This window comes from Vulpes vulpes, chromosome 7, assembly GCF_048418805.1.
Source record: "Vulpes vulpes isolate BD-2025 chromosome 7, VulVul3, whole genome shotgun sequence".
In the NCBI taxonomy this organism is placed as follows: Eukaryota; Metazoa; Chordata; class Mammalia; order Carnivora; family Canidae; genus Vulpes; species Vulpes vulpes.
In genome coordinates, this window is record NC_132786.1 from 84082596 (window position 1) to 84103622 (window position 21027).

At 37.5% G+C, this 21027-nt stretch overlaps 1 protein-coding gene across 2 annotated transcripts in view; it reads right to left on the reverse strand.

Moving 5' to 3' along the window:
- Window positions 1-21027, reverse strand: part of CALCR (calcitonin receptor) — a 152351-nt gene that overhangs the window by 20183 nt on the left and 111141 nt on the right. For both annotated transcript variants that reach the window (XM_072764282.1, XM_072764281.1), the window contains exons 8-9: window positions 17682-17808; window positions 790-943 (exon numbers count right to left, since the gene is read on the reverse strand). In XM_072764282.1, coding sequence (XP_072620383.1) covers window positions 790-943; window positions 17682-17808 — 281 coding nt within the window. The remainder of the gene's footprint in view (window positions 1-789; window positions 944-17681; window positions 17809-21027) is intronic.

Below are 21027 nucleotides of genomic sequence, written 5' to 3' on the forward strand. Positions count from 1 at the left end.
ATAAATTAAAAAAAAAAAATTTAAGATCCTCCTCTGGTATGGGAGATTCACATTTTGATAAAGCAGCATACATTTTTGTCCCAGAGCTTTTTCCATCTCCCAGCCTCACTACCTACCTAGTTCCCTTCAGTTAGAGTGAGCTAGACTTTAGCATCCCTGGAGAAAGGGGAGAAGTTCCAGCATGGCCTCGTTGACCTCAGCACCCTGCCTTACTCAATCTGTACAGAAGCATCCATGACTTAAGCAACCAACCACGGGCCTTTCAGAGTCATTGCCATGCGCTATGGTGTCAGGTAGGCTCCACTTGGAGTCCCATGAGGCTATTTAGGTCTATTGTTCAGTGGGATTCTTCCTCCTGACCTTTCACTGAGGAGTCCTGCTGGTGGATTGAGAAAGGGAGGTGGTCTGGATGGAGGAGATACAGGATTCAAAATATGAAACTCTCCTTTGCTCTACAAACTGGTGATAAATAAAACTGAAGGGAGGGTCTCATCAGATCTTCTCTCAGTCAGGACACATTTGTCCATCTGTTAGCTGGGTTTGTTTCCTAGAGAAATGCATAGTCACACTTCTCTGCACTGACTTCCATGCTGATCACAATCCATATGAACTTGTTAAAGGGCTTCTACCAAGCTCTCTTGGAGACTGAACTCCTGCCCCCACCTGTGTCCCATCATTCCTCACAATACCTAGACCCCTGATCATTTTCTGAGACCAAGACTAGAAGAAGACTGTAAATATGAGACAGAGGTGAGGGTGGCTCAAAACTCAGCTGGAAAAAATACATACCCCAGCCCAAGAGATAATACCACCGCAGGTGTTGCTCCTCAGTGAACACGGCCACCACAATGAGTGTGTGCAGATAGATTCCTTCACAGAGCATCCAGAAATAATTGCATGCCATCATGTACTGGTGAAAAAAATGCAAAATCTTGCAGCTCAGCTGTCAGAAAGAAATGGAGAAAGTCAGTGGAAGATACTGGCAAGGGGATGACTGAACAGAGGGTAAATGTGAAAATAAGCCAAAGTATTTACATTCAGGGTGTGAAGGAGTTTTCCAAGCATCTGTGGACATGTGCTGCCTTCTATATCCACAAATCAGAATGATAGTGCCTAGAGCATTAGTATTACAGGTAAATAGCCATCTAGGGCAATGGAAGCCTAGTACTCAAAATGTTCTTTTCCTGTTCATTCTGGTGACTTCTATAGACTAGACAGGTTGATTTCCCTTCAATATTTCTGAGGTCCATAATTTTTGAGAGCATCCAAGGGTTTTTCACATGACTTTTATGGCCCTTTATCTGTGGCTAATGAGGCAAATAACCCAGAAATTGTTAATGATGCTCCTAAAGTTCATTGATCTGTTGTTGATGTCTCGTTAGCAATACAGAGGAGAGAACCAAGTGATAAATTTCTCATATATGAGCCAGGAGCTATGCTGAACCCAACTGATGTAATTTTGTTTTCATATGGGAGGCTTAGCTTCTATATAGGATTCTAGCGATCCACATGTTTGGTGCACAGAGATTAGGAATAGCATCCTTGCTTAGTACTCAATGCAAATGTAGGAGCCACATCTCTGGGGGAACCAGATCAGCCACATATTGTTGTCTGTATAGAAATAATCATTGTCTAAACTGGATAAGAGAATACCCTAAATTATTTCATAGTCACCTTTAGAATAGGGCTTCTCATCTTGGCACTACAGATATTTTGGACCGGATGATTTTGTTGTTGTTGTGGGGTGCTGTCCTGTGCATTGTTGGGTATTTAGCAGTATTCCTGATTTCTGTCCATTAGATGCCAGTAGCATCCCCTACCCATTAATGAAACCAAAAATGTCGCCAGACATTACCAAATATAGCCTGGGGAGAAAAATGTTCCTGGTTGAGGATCACTACACTAGGATATTTAGCTATGCTTAACTTTCTCTGACAACAATGACAACACCATTTACCATTCAAGATGTTAGGTTTTAGGGATGATTATTTGCATTATTATTTTACCAATTGCTCTGCTTTACATTATGTTGCTCCCTATTACATTTTGAATTTGACTGATATCAGGGTTTCTTTTTTACAAAGTAAAGTAGCTATAACATGACTTTCAGTGCTGCACTAACCTTTTCAGGACTGCACATTTCTATTTAATGCATAGCTATAATTATTTATTTATTGAAATCCAATGTTCTCAGTCCTTTGGGGACTCATAAAACAGAGAAAAGCCAGCTGGGTGCACAAGAAGGCAAATATTGCATTTTCAGAGACAGAAGCGACTTCTGATTCTGACCAAAGTGGAACAGTAGTGCAGAGGATTCAAAACATCAGGTAATCCCAAAGTAATTTATATTTGGCTTAGTAAGGCACTGACTTTTTCTTTTCACCTGAATACCTTCCTGATTATTTGATTTAATTTTATATTAGTTTGCATTTGTTTAGCAAATACTTGCTAGGTGCACAAGGACTCAAAAATATAGGTGAAATAAGAAATTTACTCAATATTCTGGATTCATCTTGAAGACTACTCTCATTTGAAAGCCCTATCCTTTCTGGATCAGGAATTCCAGTGTAGTTGCCTTAGTGGCTGCCACTTGTAGAGGAAGAGATAGGAAGAAGATAAGATGATAGCCTCGTGCAAATATGTGGCTTTTTGTCATCCAGAGCAGTTTTGGCTTCATGTTTTATATACAGTCAATCCTCACTATTCACAATAGTTATGTTCTACAAAGTTACTGCAAAAATTGAATTAGCAAATACTGAGCCACTGCTCCTAGGGAAAATATAGGGTTAGGTTCCTACAAGCCTCTGGTCAAAATATTTTCATAAACCAATCAATATATAACTTTTATTTGTTTCTGTTTAAAGATACTTTATTTAATATATATTGTTGATTTGTTAACATTGGACTCATGGCCAACAACACTATAACTTATGCCTGAGGGGAACTTATCAAACACACCTATTTTTTTCTCTAAGATACACCACAGACTACTTGTACTTAGGAATATGACAGCACTTAGGCACTGTGCTTGGGACTATTTTAAGCAGTGAAATCACCAACAAAAAGCAAAAAAAAATGTGAAAAACATGGCATTAAATAGACCATGAAGAGGACATTTACACTGAGAGATGAAATAAGACAGAGTGTTGCCTTGTTCAACCTCAGCTGGGAATGTGTACATCAAGTGACTCTGTTTTCTGCTATTCTGTGCATGTTCATGAATGACCATGAAAGCACTGAGAATATGGATTTTGGACTTACAAATAAATTCTAGCAAGTAGGCAAATGTGCAAACATGGAATCTGAGAATAATGAGAATCAGTTGTATTTGGGTTCAGGGTAAAGTATTCTTTGAGGATAAATGGCTCAAAAGTTTACAAAAATTCTGGACATCACTGGTCTATTAGTTCCCCCTCCAACATAGCATGGACATAATTGGATATATCTAGATGATCAAGATGATTATTAAAATTTTTATAAAACTGGTCACCACTTAGATTAGTGGTTCATAACTGGGGTTGTTTATCAGTATCATCTGGAGAACCCTTACAAAATATTACATAACCAGACCTCATCTCCGTTGTGTATTTTCAAAATATTTTAGGAGTTTCTAATGTAGGTTCCTAGTGAAGAATCATATGCCTGAGATATTCAAGGTCATTCAGTTGCATTCAACAATCATTTTTGGAGAACCTATGAGCCAGGAAGTATACTAACTCTGTGAATATCAAGATGAATAAGGTATAGTCATATAGTCTCTGGCTTGATTACAACCTTTCCCTCAAGGATGGAGTAAACCAAGTATTCGATAGACAGATAGAGCCTCTTGTCTAAGGTTAGTCCTTTCCATCATTCTGGGATGATTTTCTGCTTAGCAGCATGAGGTAATAAGATATTAACTTTGAGATCAAATAAGCTAAATAGCTTTTACTATTCTTTCAGGAAGCAGTCACAATACTGTAATTTTGTTTAGAGTAGTGATTTCCCAAATTGCAAGAAATAATCTATATTCGACTATAACTAGATCAATCCCAAATAAAAGAACAAATGCTCCAAGCCAAAGCTATATGGAATTTGTGAATTATGCTCTATTTTATTTTCTTCATTAATATGGGCAACAAAGAGATAATTCTACTCTGAATGATATGTGTCCTAAGAAATAAAAGCAATACTATCCCTTTGTCTTCAGATGAATTGTATCATCATTTAGTGTTTTAATTTTGTATTGTATTTCTTTTTTTTAAGATTTTATTTATTTATTCATGAGAGACACACACAAAGAGAGGCAGAGACACAGGCAGAGGGAGAAGCAGGCTCCATGCAGGGAGCCTAATGTGGGATTCAATCCCAGGACTCCAGGATCACGCCCGAAGCCAGGCACCAAACCTCTGAGCCACCCAGGGATCCCCTGTATTATATTTCAATAGAACATAAAATTTGTTGAGCAATAATGTCAGTATCAAGAGAAGAGATCCTACAGTTTTCTTGATTAGGTACACTCATTAGACAAATCTATGTTTTCCATCAAATGACATAAAGAGCTTTTATAGTAATTTGATTAAAAAGACGAATAAGGTATAGTCTTTGTTCTTTGTTATAGAACAAAGATTTTCTATAGTCTAATAAATTAAGTCAACATCAAAGTTTTATAGAATGTTGATGATCAGTTGTGGATTTTATTCTAATTATATCTCCCAACCACACTTAAGAAAATTCTTCTCATGTGTATAGTGTAGAAAATATTGTGTGTCAATATGTTTAAGAATCAGTCAATGAGGGGCACCTGGGTGGCTCCACTGGCTAAGTGTTTTGGTTCAGGTTATGATCTCAGGATCATGGGATCAAGCCCTATATCGGGCTATACCCTCAGCTCAGAGTTTCCTTGGGATTCTTTCTCTCCCTTCCTTTGCCCCTCTCCCTGCTCACGCTCTCTCTGTCTCAAATAAATAAGTAAATCTCACAAACAAACAACCCCCTTCAATGGAGGGAAGAATGCCTCCCTATGAAAACTGCTCTGCAATTTTTTTGTCTTTTAGAAAAACCAACCTTAGGACAGGTAGTCAGTGTTCTGAGGTGTTCTTCTGTTGTGCTGGGGATAAGGGAAGGATTTGGGGATGAGAAGTAGAAAGGAAATCAGCACTGATCTATGGAAGCAACGTAGGCAACAGTAGGTACCAGTCTGTATCCTACTTTTAAGCCACTGAAGAATCTACCATGAACCATTCTTGGTACCATTTGCCCTATGGGTATGTTACCAGGTCTAAAAGGGATCTAGGGAATACCATCTTGCCTCCCAGAACTTATTCCACCATCTTCATAATGTCTGAAATGCCACAGAATTTCATTTCTTTAGCTTAAGACTATTTTCCTTATTTAAATGCCATACCTCTGGAAAGAATTACACATTTTACTCTATCATTCATAGAAATCTTAGAGTAGAGCGATTGAAACATTAAAGGGAATGGGGATGGAGGACATGGGAAATACAGATTTGGAAGGTGGCATAACAAATACTTATTAATCTTGTATTGGATGCAGGCATTAGGCTGGAAGATTAAAGTTGTCAAATGCCTACCCTACTCCCAAGAAACTTAGAGTCTTGAAGGCCCAGAGAAGTCCTGCCAACAGTGGGCTTTCTCTGCTGGAAATCTTTGGCAAGGGTCAAACCAGTGCATACTTCATTCACATAAACATTTTGTATGTGACCAAAAACTCTTCTCTTTTACAAAAAAATCCTTGCAATATCTCCTTTTCATTGGTAAAATACAAAGTCAGGTGAATGGGTTCAGTTTCTGTATAAGTTCTGTCAAGTCAAAGATGCCACGTTTATTTCTAAGTCGTGCTTTAAAGTAAAAAGTTTAAAGTTTGCTATAGGTTCAGAGTGATTTCCAGTGATTAAGCATGATTATTTATGTTTCCCTGAAGCTTCTAAAAATGTTTTCTCATCAGTTCATTTTAGCACAGAAGGCAGGGTACAAAACTATTTTTACTTAGCCAAGGAAGAAGAATCGATAAGTCAATCTCTAGATATTTCGCTGGAAGGAAAAGACATTTAAAACAAGCCCTGAATAACAAAGATTTGTGGTTTGTTTTGGTTAAACTTTTTATTTTTTATTAAATTTTATTTTATGGATATTTATTTATTTATTTATTTATTAAATTTTACTTAATGGACATTTAGGTTACATATTGAGTGAACATGTAATTGCTGTTAAATATGTGTCTGCTTGATCATCTTTTTGTCTCTGCTGTTTCTCTGCTCTCCACCCTCAGAATTTAAACCCAATAATATTTATACAGAAGGTGAGCAGTAGATGCTAATTAAATTTAAATGAATATGGCTTTGGGTAGTGTTTATAAAGTCCACTGAAAGTATTTCAACACCTAATTTGATTATTTCTCAAGTACTGCTTATTATTTTCAAAAAAGAGCTGCTTAATCGAGATTTGACAAATGAATTCTAGGGTCCTTTTTTTCCTAACAGGCCTATGGTTTTTGCAAATTTCTGAAGGAGTCAGGCTATTGACATCAATAAAAAACCTTACAATGCTGGGCAGGATCCCTGGCAGGGGTGCCCTCCTGGGTCTCTGCCATGTTCTTCTAAGTTTTGGTATCTTAGAAGGTAGCATTGCCAAGGTCAGAAATTCCCTGTTACTTATGCCCTAGAGCGCTGGAAAAGCAGGTCCTTCTCTTTGCACAGAGCTCTTCAAACTGGGCATACAGATTCCTCTTTCCGAAGACACTTCCAATCTTCATGATTTGCAGTTTATCTTAATACATTCCCCATCTTGAAATAATGGTTAAATAACATATTTAAAAATACTGTCAGCTCTAAACCTGGTAGTTTAATTTTGATAATACACCTGCTTTTTACTCTGCCACAATGGTTCACATTTTTCAATTATTTACACTGCATGCAAATTATCCAGAACTTTTCAAGGCCTTTGAGCTTATTACATGTAAAATCCATAATCACTTTTTTTTTCTCATAAAGGAGAGATGCAAGACTTATTTATCAGCTGAATTCAATTGCATGTGACAGGAAGATGGATGCTCTCCACTGAAGTACTATTTATATATGCAATTGAAACATTTTTTCTACAATGGCCATCTTTATATGAGACCTATTTAAAAGTATGTCTTTCGCTGCTTCCCTTATCATTTCAATTAAAAGAAAACAAGCTTTTGTCTGAGTCAAATGTACTCAGTATCTCTTCTGTCCACCCCACCATTCCAAACAGCACTTCTTTAGAAAACAGAAAATCAAGGGAAAACCTGCTCTCAAATGATTGAAAAATGTCCTTCTTTACAGGCCCTTCATAGGTCTGCCCCCTATCTGTGAGAAAGAATTTTGATTTCAGGATCATTTTAAAGTATTACTATTGAAGAAAGTTTTCATAATTAGCTTTTCGTTTTATGTGAAAAAGATTACAAGTGTTCCCATTTTCTGTGATATGATGGGACGTGTGTCTATTTCTCACTCATGTAAACACTATTGAACCAAACAAAATGGGAAATACTAGATCTGATGAGATGAGGGATGCGAGAAGAGTTTTACTTTCCTTTCTTAGTTATTTGAAATTGTGATTGTATCTTGAGACATGTTAGGGGAGGATGAGATATCTGAATATTTTGGTATGAAGTCAAAAAAAGGTAAATTATTTTACATTTTTAGAGTCAAGGATTTGCATTTTTAATCTTTTCTATTGATTTTTTTTCCTTCTAAAACATCACTTTTACAAAGTTTCCAAAAAGATTTAGCAAAAATTTAGTGACATTTTATCACTGCCATCTTCTCTCTTTTGTGAGTGGTCCCTTATCATTCTGGAAGCTATTTGAAAGCAAGGAACTCCACATTCCCAACAGAGAAAGATGCCCAGAGAAACAACCCGAAGTATCCTCAAACTTTTGTGTGCACAAGCATTTATGAACAGGAATATATATTGTACTTGATACATGATCTAAGGGATTTTGGAGGATAATTTTGATTATTAGAGAATTTTATTTTTTTATTTTTCATTTTAAAAAACATTTTATTTATTTATGAAAAACACACAGATTGGGAGAGAGAGAGAGAGAGAGAGAGAGAGAGAGAGAGGTAGAGACACAGGCAGAGGGAGAAGCAGGCTCCATGAAGGGAACCTGATGTGGGACTTGATCCCAGGTCTCCGAGATCAGGCCCTGGGCTGAAGGTGGTGCTAAACCACTAAGCCACCCAGGCTGCCCGAGAATTCTATTTTTATAGGCAAATGTTAATACCCAACACCCCTAATATCATACAACTCCACTATACTGTTTCTCTTTTTAGGTCTTTAAGAATTACTTGTAAATTTTTAAACAAAACTTTATATTCTTTATTTTTTTTTTATTTTTTTATTTATGATAGTCACAGAGAGAGAGAGAGAGAGAGAGAGAGAGGCAGAGACACAGGCAGAGGGAGAAGCAGGCTCCATGCACCGGGAGCCCGACGTGGGATTCGATCCCGGGTCTCCAGGATCGCGCCCTGGGCCAAAGGCAGGCGCTAAACCGCTGCGCCACCCAGGGATCCCCTTCTTTATTTTTTTAAAAAGATTTTTATTTATTTGAGAGAGACAGAGCATGAGAAAGGGGAGAGGAGGAGGGAGAAGCAGACTCCCCTGAGGAGGAATCCTGAGGTGGGGCTTGATCCCAGGACTTTGGGATCATGACCTGAGCTGAAGGCAGACACTGAAATGACTGAGCCACTCAGGCACCCCAAAACTTTATATTCTTTATTTTTTTAAAGATTTTATTTGTTTATTCATGAGAGACACACATACACACAGAGAGTGAGAGAGAGAGGGAGAAGGCAGAGACACAGGCAGAGGGAGAAGCAGGCTTCCTGCAGGGAGCCCGAAGTGAGACTCGATCCTGGGTCTCCAGGATCAGGCCCTGGGCCAAAGGTGGTGCTAAACCACTGAGCCACCCAGGCTGCCCCTATATTCTTTAAATAGATGTCTTTATTAGGTGACTGATTATTTCATGCTATTAGGAATGTCATTTGTTTCTTCAACATATCAACCATTGAACTACATTCCAAATATGCGGAGTTCAGAGGGAGAAATGAGAATGTTTCTCTGGAATGTGGTATATTTATTTCAAAGGTATCTTACCTCTGGCCTGGTGCCTCATGCCCTCAAATTTCAGGTTTCTGTGAAGGTTTCCACCTTCTTGTTTTCATCCAATAGTATAGGATCTTGCCTATAGTATGTCTGCTTTTCAGACCAGCATTTACTTTGCTCTAGTCACAAAAGTGTAAATTTTCTTTTCTGAGGTGTTTCTATTTCTAAATGATATCTCTAAATACTCAAGGTCTCTTTGTCTTCCTATGAGGGAGATTTTTGATTACTTTTTTCAGGGCAACTTCTCTTTAGAACTTTTTGGGGAAGTTGTAATAGTACTACTCCAGGGAAGTGTTTTGTGTTAGTCAAGAGTGTCTCAGGATGTTGTGTGGATCAGGAAATACTGGAAAGGGCTTCTTCCAGTTTCTTCAGGGAAACATGCCATTCTGGGCCCAGGTGAAATGGAAGAGATATTTTATACTTTCAGAGTCAATAAGGGGGTTTCCTTTGGAAAAAGCAGTCAGGACTGCAGGGACATTGTAATCTCCTGTGAATGCTTGGATTAAGACTTTGTCCATGTTCTAGTCACTTCCACACAGACCACCAGGATTGATCACAAGTGAAAACTGCAGTGAAACTACCCAGAAGAACTAGGAGACAGGAAGGAATGGTGAGTAAAAACTAGAGAAGAAAATCCTTGTGGGAGAGAGAGAGGTTAATCACAACTAAAAGCCAAAACAAAAAGGATTCTGATCGTCTAGTCAATTTTGTTGGAGTCTCTTATGTTTCTGGAAATCACATTTTTTGTTCTTCTGTGAATGTTCCAGGAAAAGCAGGCCAACATATATATGTGTATAAACAAGGTACCAGCTGGCACTGTGTCTCTGGCTTGTTCTGCCTCTTGTACCTACGTGGTGTGTACATCATTCTGTCTTGTGTCAGCACAAACTTTTGGGAAATGGAGGCTGCATCTCCATGCTCTTCCCTGAATTATCTGGAACTGGAGTGAACATGCTGTGAATTTACAGGCAAATGTTTTGTTTGTCTACCAGAGAGGATGGCTTAAATGAGACTGACATTCAATGAGGCTGGTAATTTTCCCAGCTCTCTTCTATTGAAGTGAGAGGGTTATTTTGATAGGTGGAGAACTGAAAAGGAATATTGCTTAACTTTTCTTCTCCATGCCTTCATATATCTTACAAGCTTGAAAATGCCCTTAGTCGACTCCTTTTTAAAAAGGTATATTTATTTATTTTGTTGGGTGGAGAGGAGTGGCAGAGTGAGAGAGAGAGAATGAGAATCTCAGGCAGACTCTGTGCTGAGTGAGGAGCCCTATGTGGGGTTCAGGTCTCAGGTTCCTGAGATCCTGACCCGAACCAAGAGTCAGATGCTCAACCAACTAGTGCCACCCATGTGCCCCTCATCTACTTCTTAATATTAAATTATAAAAGGGGTAGGTATGGTTGACTTAGAGGAGTATGAGTTCCTGACAGCATTTTATAATGCAAGCCTCCGAATATGTCCAGTTCAGTGTAAATAATAAAGGAGTCCCCAGTAGTTATCATCCTGTGGGGGTGATTTTCTCTCATTTTAGCATGCATCAAAATCACTGGGAGAGCCTGACAAAATACAGGTTATTGGGCCCCAGTAGTAGAGATTATGATTCAGATGGTCTCACGAGTGACCATCTGAGATTCTGCATTTCTAGCAAGTACTTGGGGATCATGGTGCTGTTGGTCTGGGGGCTGCTCTTTGAATGGACTTAGGGGTATACAAGGAATTTCTTCAATGTACTTGATTTCTGTTTTGCTGGCCTTCCGGTGCTGTTAATCCTAATTGTCTATGTTCCAGTAGACTAACAATGAATTGGGCAAGTCCTGGCTTTGATTCACATGGATACTAAAACCTCAGGAGAAGGAATTACAGTATCTTTTGTCAAGATGCCAGTACAGTTGATAAATGAGGGAGCAAAAGACACTCCTATGAACTTGAAAACTGTCAACTTGTACAGTCTTTAAGGCTAGCCGAATGAAGGAGAAAAATCCCCGTCAGAAAGTCAGCATTTGATAACTTTATAAGAAGTCCTGCAGCCTTTTTCCAGAGGAATTTAAGAATGTAACATTTTCAATTAAATGTGAGTCTATCATGCAATCCTGAGTTGATTTCTGATAAAGCCTCAGAGAAAATAAGCTTGAATCTGTGGAACTATATTCATGATTCAGTGGGTTTGGGGGGGAAAGGCACTGGAGATAAAAGTCCTACCTACTTTGGAAGATGACCCACAAATTGGGAAAAGAAGCACTCTGGAAGCGTTCACAAAACAAAGCCACAGTAAACCAAAAAGCAGGATATACACATGATGGAAACAAAAACCTGTTATGAATGCGACAGGGGAGTACAAATTAACAGCTTGCTATGCTCAAGGGTCTTTCTCTGTATGGTATAATGACGATATTATGTCACTCTTCACTAGAGGTTCACAAGCCATGACTGACTTAGTTTTATTTTCTCAGACCACTGCCCTTTTGGTTATTTCCAATTTAATAACCTCTGAATATTCTCTGTATTCTGCTTTTACACTTAGTCCCTTTTGGGTTTAAGCAGTATTTTGCAAATGCTCTGAGTTTCCAAATCTATGCTATATAACACAGAAATGAAACTAGGTGCCATGGTGAGAAAATGACAAGTGCTTAAGGCCTAACAACAATGGTAACAAGTATAATATAAATAATAATAGCTAACATTTGAGAGTTTTTATGTGCCAGACTGTTTTGAAGATTTTAAGTGTATCACTTCATTTAACTCTCACAAATGTCTCTATAGGGAAGGTGCCTATTATCATTTGCACTTTACACATTAGAAAAATGAGGTTAAGTACATTGCTCAATGTTGCAGAATAATCTGTAAGTAGAAGAGCTAAGGATTTGAGGTCCTGTAAGATCAGTAAGATCAATGCTATAATATTTGGAGCAATCCAACTAAGTACAGCAAATATCAAACTGACTGGCTCCATAGCTTTTTGGAATGAACCAACGGAGTGTACTGCCAAGGGAAGGTACAAAATTCCTTCTAAATCAACTAGAAGGTTTTTTGAGAATGAAAACAAATCTATAAGGAATTCATGATGGCCTTTTCAAAGCAGGAGAAGCTAGCTGCAAATGTTGACATGAAGCCTCACTACGTAAACCATGTCACAAGGTACCATTTGTAAGTCACTGATTTCCTGTGCAAAGGGACCACCCAGAATGGGCAGATGAGAGAAACTGGAGGTGGGATTGATGTTTATAGACATTTTAGCAATAAATTCTACAAATACATATGGGAAAGTAGTCAGTTATAAATAACAAATTTTAAAAGAAATAAAGAAATCTTCCCTACTTTTCTGCACTATATGATCTTGGTTAAAATACCATTTATTGGTTTTGATGTGTAAGTGAAATGGCAAAAATAACCAGAGTAAGATATTTCATTTCCTTACATCATTCTCTCTGCATTGTCCCTCAAATCCATCACACTTTTTCATTCCCAGTCTAATCTCTTCCATAGGCTACTAAAGTGGATATTTCCAGTCTATTTTTATCTGCATTGATCTCTCTCATCTCAAAAACTCTGCTGTTATGTTAAAACTCTGACTTAGAGGAGTATGAGTTCCTGACAGCATGTCTGCTGTCCCTGTCACTTCTATCACACTGAGATGGCTTCCCTTGCACCAGCCTCCTCTGGGGTGGGGAGGAGGAGTTCAGTTTCCAATCCTAGGTTTCATCTGTCTCTGGTGTCTCAGTTCTGGACATGCATTCCAAACTGATCTTCCTGTGACTAGGATGACGTTCTGACATAGTCTGGTGATTCAACTGTCTTGAACAAATTAGAACTAGAAGAAATTGACTTTGTTTTTCACAACTTGGGACTCATTTGACTTTACTTATATAAAAGGCTATAGAGAATGTGACTGGATTATTTTGGCTTTTGAAGTGCAAAGTGCCCAGGTTTCCAGTAAAAACTAATCTCCATGTATTGTCCCTTTTAGACCCAGATAAAAAGTTCAAAGAGACATTTCTTTCTAGCAAATGACAAATATGCTGCCAGCTTCCTTTAGATGCAGTAAGAACAATGCTTTTAATTCTGCCTCCTGACTCTCTACATGAAGATCATCAAATAAGCAGATAGAACAAGAAAATGAAATTTTAGATATTATGGAAATGAAATGCTCAAATGACACAAGTGACAATGGGCAATTTTCACATCACTCAATAAACTGAGGCTCTATTCAGTCCTTATTTATGCCATGAGTTATTTTGAGTTTAACTTTTTAAAAAAGAATGTCAAGGAATGAAATTCTCACCCCTGGTTTTACAGGAGAGAATCTGCCTAACTAAAAAACTTCCAAGGGAAGAAACTAGCTTCTTTGATGGGAAAGGGACCACAAACCCATGACCCATGGGGATTCCCTACTGAGGAGTGAGAACATTGTTTTATTTTGCCCTCAACAAAATAAACTCTTAAAGAAGTAGTGCAACAGCATTTGGGATGATGCAGCCTCCTTTTACAAGAAATAACTTTCTTTTTAATATATTCCCTTGGGCACTGGAAGGAAAATCTTTTTGCCTCTTAACTGCTGATTCAGTGACCTGAGAATTGGGTCAAAATGAAAAAACAATCCACAATTCTGCCTTTAGTTTGCTTAAGAGAAAAAGTGTCTTTAAAAATTATGTATTTTGTTTTTTTTAAAGGAGACACATACCCGAATGACAGATAAATGGAATACTGATAAATATGGTTTAATTTACGGCTGTGGTTATATTTTTTTGTTAGTTATAATTCCAATCAGTATTTGTAATTGACAATGTCCAATAACATCCTTTTTTTCAAAAAAGTACTTGTGCTTTTTTTTTTGTTGTTGTTCTTTTCTTAGGTTTGTCTTTATTGTCTCCACTCTTCTTAGCTATAGAGAACCTTAATCTAATGTTTTCTGGAATATCACTTTTTAAAAAAAAATGCAATATTTCAAGTAATTCATTTAAAGTAAACTCTAAATATATAATTTTCCATGTGACTTAGTAATATATTGACGACATGATTCTCAGTGCTGAGAAGTTATTTTGTCTCTCTTTAGAGGTGGAGAACTTTACTCTTAGGGAAGATGGTGCTTTCCTTCTTAAACTTTTCCTATTTCTTGTTTATCTCCTATACATTTAAATATATTACAAGAGGAAAAATTTCTCCTTTCTTGATGCCTGAATTCATAGTTTCAACTGCAACTCACTTTCAGTCTTCTGGATAGGAAATGATATTTAAGAGATTGGGTTTCTATGAATGCATTTATGACAATATGTATTTTCAAGGTGAGCTACAACATAAATTTCAAGACCTGTCTCTCTCTTGGAGATAGTAAATAAGAGTTTCAAGGATGAAAACATAAAAGACATGTCTACCTGAGGGTTCTTTCTTGCCCTTTGTTGAAGAACTTTGTTTGCTTAGACAGAGCAGCCCTGTGCTGTTTGCATATGAAGAATTAGAGAAGAGATTTTAGCAATATCTCACTGGAAAACAATGACTGTTTCAAGTAGAAGATGTACTAAACACAAATGACCTAGTTTTTGGGGGCCATGTGTATACTTCACAATTTACAAACATGAATTAATTTCTGTCATTATAGTAATTCGTTTTTAGCTGACACTATATGTGTTTGGTAAAAGATGCAAATTTCCAAATTTTGTCTTATGGAATAAAAAGACTTTTGGAAATGTGAAAGAGGGCAGAGGGTGTTCACATATTATGGTGTTCCCTGTTTCCCACTGCTGGTGGCTTATTAATGGCTTATTCTCATTTTGTCTGCTCTCAGAGGAGAGGAGGCTTCTCTTTCAGGCACACAGTCTTTTTGCTCCTTTGTTTTCTGTTAAAAAAAAAAAAACCCTACAAACACTGGGAAATAGGTAAACAAAGGGCTGACCTCCCCCTACCCCCAGGTATGGTTGTGAGACATAGGAAGCTGTTTCCACCTGAGACATGTTCCACTCCTAAGGATTGTGATGAGGGTATCATAAATAGCTATTTCCCCCCAAATTCTATGAATTTAGTTTACCTTAAAGACTAACATTTGAGTTTTAAGCACTCAATAAACACTTGATTGATTGGATTAAATTCTACCTTTCAAGATTTTACAATTTTTCCCTAGGGAGTTTGTTCTTGCGTAGCTAAAAGTAACGTTTGCTAGGTTGACATATTGATTGGCAAAACCAGGTGCTAGTCATGCCATAAAGGTAAGCTTTTTTTCCTGTTTTTCAAACTTAAGTCACTTTGAGGTTGCCTAATGTGTGCGACAGAGCCACCCTCACTCCTCCGTAAGAAAACTTCCTGTTAATTTCTCTGGCTCCTCTCTTCTTACACTTATATTCTCCCAGGAGATCAGCTGCATAGGGGTTGAACTGGGTCCCTAGGTATCTGCTTACAGGCTTTAGGTTTCTAGGCAATAGAGAAGCCGCAAGACAGAGCTGGGCTGACTGGTAGTAGCTAGGAGGCAGCCTGTATAATGACTGGCAAAGTATATAGGCATGTCTGTCCCTAACGTATCCTATGAAAGTGAGAACATCCAGTGATGATAACTCATAAGACTGTTAAGAGCAATGAGCACACTAGATGGGTTAGGGAAGCCAAGTGCAGAGAGCTAGGGCATTAGTTACAGGCCAAGAGTTAGCAGCAACCCTGTGAGCAATCACTTGCAATATTGTACCCTTGGGAATTTTTAAAAGCTTTATGCTTCTTTTGGGACTCCAGGATAAGCTCTTAGAAGTAAGCAGAGAAGTTTTTATTTTTCTTATTGATGGATAAGGTTAAATGGCTTCTGTAATTCAATAGCAAATTCAGAAAAATCCTTAATTTAGACTATTTGGGGAAGATAACAGGTTTAGTATGGTCTTAAAATGGGCGAGAAGCCCTCTTCTCCATAAGAGCCAGAGAGTGGGCTGGTGGAATGATACATGGGTATGAGACCCCTCACAAGAGAGACGGGAGAGAGCCTACTCAAGAATTTATAATACTTCATAATATGACTGAGCACTGCTCCCATGATTGATTACTTAATGACTAAAGTGCTAAAGTGCCATGTCCTAGCCTATTCCATGCAGATAGTAACTTTTTTAGGATTTCCACACTTAATGGGGTATAAGAAACCAAAGATTTGAGTCTTTTCTGCTGAGAAATGCTTAGTTAATTGCTTCTACATCTTAGTAGGAGTCAGCTTCCCTAATTAAACATACTGTATATATCCAATTATGGACAATTATCATTTTGGAATGGCTGAGCCCATTTCTTTAAGAACACATCTTTCTAAGGAAATCCATCAAGAGCACTATTGGTATATAGAAGAGAGGATGGGCTTCTGAGTGAGACACGTTTTGGTTTGAATCCCATCTCTAAATGACCACAATACAGAGTACCTGTCCCTTCACTGAGCCTCAGTTTACTTGGTTAATAATGGGAATAATATCTATCCTTTGCTGGAGTTTTGGAAAGACTAGATGAAATGAAATTATTTTTATTAAAATCAGTTAACATTAAGAAAGAAAACTCATCAAGATAAACCCATTAGGTCACATTCTGCAGATAAGATAAGACTGTCTCTGATAACAGATGCCATGGTTTTAAAAGATGGACCATACTATCTTTCTGGATATATTCACACTGCAAAAAATTATTAACACTGTGGATTCATTAGAAGCCAAATTAAGCTGCTTTCCCATGCCATGCCACTGTCACGCAGGATGCATGCTCTGGGCAGATTTCACGCATTTTTGTCTTTGGGTTGGCAAAGCTGTCAAATGCCAGTTTGAAAGATGAGGCTATCTACAGATGCTTGCATAACACAGTTAAACAGGGAAACAAAAATGAAAATATCTCTTGGTCATTCATTGTGTACTAAATAGCTTCCGTTAGTGCTTTCAAAGGCACTCTCCACCCTGCCCCCATTGCCCTGGGCCCAGAGAAACCCATCTGTACATCTCCATCAGGGCTTCCTTGCCCTCTGGGTTATAGTTATTGGGAATCATCAGCAGAGACTGGGAGGTGAGAGTGAGTCAGCTCAGGGTATATAAAACTTTTTCAAGTCATGCAGACATAAAATATGATAGTATTTATGTGGCTTAGTAGAGTAAATGCATAGCTACTCATAGCTCGATTGACTGGCACAAGCCCAGCCTGGTGCCAGGATGCTAAGGGGATTACTATATAGGCATACCCATAACCCATTAGTGACACACTTCGACATTGCCTTAGTATACCTCAAACTGTCTGATGTTCACAAGACATGCTCACTTCCCATAGGATGTTAATACATTTTTAATTAGTAGTAAAAACTCATGATTTGTTCTATAATTCTTATTTGGCTATGACTGAATTATTCCCATCCCTTTACTACTGCTTATGGCAATTACTTCTGATAACTGTATAGAAATGATATGCCATGTTTAGTGCAAAACTCAACTGTAAAAGTAAATATAGCAGCACATGTAAACAGCTGGTTAAGTCAGACAACAGCATCATGTTCACTATTTACAGGTACTATGTCCTTAAGAATAAATAACAAGCAAATAATGCAGTGTTTACCGGATCCCTTCTCACGAGCTCTCCATTGGGTACTACTTCAACCAAGTGGATGATGATAATCATAGAATTCAGAATGTAAGTCAGAAACATGTTCTTGTGCAGAGTCACCCTTTGGCAGCCAAGGCTCCTGGAAGAAAAGGTAACAGAAAGCATTAACCAGTGCCAAAATGTTGAAGTACCTGGAAAAAATTTTTTTGCTAATATTTGTAATATTTATTTTAGCAATAGATGAGAGACCTATAGAAATAAGTGAGGCTAGTCCTATCTTTAAGACTCATTACCACTTTTCTGCCTGATTTTTAAAACAAGTTTTCCAGTCACAGTAGCTCATAGTTTTCAGTCCTCAGGGCGACTTCATACAATAACAGAAAGAGTGAGTGATAAAATCACTTTTAATTATAACACATATTGTGAAATTAATTAAGAGAAGGACTCTTACAAGAGAAACCATTAGGGTTTGGAGTGTGCTTTAGACGAAAAGTCGAATATTCATTGATGTAACCAGGCAGAAACTGTGTGGCAAACGGGATAACAGAGCATGAAGTCAGAACCAAGGTTGTCCTCAACGAAGTACTGAATTCGTGTCCTTGACCCATCAGACACAGACTTTATTATGTCTCTGTCATTGTTCCCTTTTGTCATTTCTTCAAATATCTTCTTATTTCTCATATTCCAACTAGAATCAACGCTGTGGTTCTCCCTTTCCACATCCTCCTGATGGTGGAGCTCAGACACAGTCAGAGAATTCTAAATAGGCTCAAATTTGATCTCATTATGAGGCATATTGTGGTTTGGATCTGATGAAACCCATCCAAATGCTGCCACTTGTTGGCATAGCCATTTCCCACCTTTTGGATACGAAACAATTTGTTGGATTTTTCAGTCCTTTCTCCTCCACTTCATAAGCTTGTACATATGTATTTGTGTGAATGGTCACATAAATAAACATTAGTTTGAATATCCTATTTCACTTTTTGATGCAAATGGAGAAAGCCCTGCAGGATGGCTATAACAAAATTGGAATGATTATTCTTGATGAACAAAAATCTCACATTTACCATAACTGATCCAGTCAAAAAATGTTTAGCATAATGTGAAAATTTAAAACATTCAGTTAATGATGCCAATGGTTGATCACAGTAACCATTCCTTAAGAAAATCATGAAATGAAGTTAGAATTCCAGGAATTTTGAAATGGGAATTCTGGGGAAAGATGAAATATGATAATGCTCTGGGTTTACTTACAATGCTTTCCTAAGTTTCAAATAATAAATTGCAGTAAAAAGTATATTTAAGTAGTGAGGGTAACTATTAGAGCATATTTTGATTATTGTAGCTATATCTTTCAACTTTTAGGAAGCATAGCCATTAGTAAATAGTTACTACAGAATATTTAAATATTTGCAACTTGTTGAGCAGGGATACAATGCAGAACTTTTTATCCAGGAAAGGTTTAGAGAAGAATTCACACACACACACACACGCAAGCGCGCGCGCACACACACACACACACACAGACACATGGCATGAACACACCCATGTACTTACTACTTTATTTAGCAGCAGAAAACTTCATTAAATAAACCAAACCTAACTGGTTTTATAATAGTACTATAAAAGTAGGTTGCAAACTTAAGGCTTTAAAAAAATTATTTATGTGAAATATCATACCCACTTACACTGCATAAACTCTGCAATATTGCAACTGCTACATTAAACCTGTGACCTGTCATTTTCCATATAGTCATAATGGCATTTTATAATTCTTCTCACTGGGGGTGGGGGGGGCGAATATCGGTGGTCTCTATTGAATTCAACCCGGCTTAAACCAACAACAGTTGGCATTATCCAGAACTAGAGTATGGATGATTGCATCATACAGGGCTGCTATTCTCATGCCTGGTTTTTTCTTGACCAGGAAGAGTTCAATAATCTGCTGATATATACCATCAGTTTAAAGGACTGGTTAATGCTTAGTCTTCTGTGTAAATCAAAAATATACTTCCTCCACTTTTAGCTTATTACTTCCTGGCTCTTTTATCCCTGCTTTATTATTTTTTGTTCTTAACACCACCTCCTGACATATCATCTATCTGTTTATTGCCTCTTATTTTCTCTGTTTCTCTCGCCAGATTGGGGATGCTAGAGGAATTCATTTTGTCCACCTAGAACAGTGTCTGATACCTTGCGGGGCTGGATACTCATGTTTTTAAATTAAAAATCTTTACATAAGAGCAGTTTTCCTCTTCAAGCTGTGACCAGTAAACAGCTTTCCAGTATATCAGAGAATTACATTGAATGCTATATTGTCTCATATCTTATACTTTGTATCATACTGAACATTTGCCAAGTTCTTGCTATAGGTATTAACTAACTAATATTGGACATTATGCTGTTATTCAACAGTGGGGAAAACCTATATCCAGTGCAGTATTATGTACATAATGAGAAAATGATCTGGTTTAAAGCCAGATAAACTGTTAGGGTCCAAAGGAAGAATATAACTAGTATATAATATGAGTTTCTGTGTCTAGAAATTTCAATATAATTTCTGCTTATTGAGTTTAAACAATTTTATTACACTTACTTGATGACATTTACCCTCAGCTTTTTGAAGCAAGTTAGAGGTACTTTAAGTTTATTAAAATTCATTCAGTAATCCAACACATATTACTGTGTACCCATTTAATAATCCAATACACATTACCATATGATTCAGACCTTCTGGTAGATGCTAGAGATATGGGTGAACAAAATAGACCACTTCTGTCTTCAGGGACCTTATATGCTACATAATTGTTTATTTACTCTTATGATAAATGTTCTGAAGGAGAGGTATAGCATGCTAAAGAGGTTAATTGAACTTAACATAAATAACTAGGTGTTTAGTTCTCAATGCAAGCATCTTGTTGCTTCAGTGAACATGATCTGTCAGCTCTGAAATGTCTTAAGTAGAAAATACCACAAAACTGATCTTAGCTGTACTTCATTCCTCTTTATTAAAAGAAATAGGTATTTAGATAGATAGAACATTGCTTACTCTCTGAATGGCAGGAAACCAAGTACTATAGAATCTCTAATAGCAGAGATAAGACAACATAATCTACTTCTGTCTTGGCCCAACCAAACTCACTCAAATGTGAGGAAGAGATAATGATTTACTTAGGTATGAATCTCAAGATGTCATATTTTAAGGATAACACTAAATGTTATTTTCATGGTTTTAGTTTGCTTGGTGTAAATCTTCCACACTAAAAATTTGTTTCAAGTAATTGGGACCCTATGTATGTATGTGTGTGATTTTGGGGAGCCTGTGTTTGTATGAGAAGGCATTTATATTTGCCCT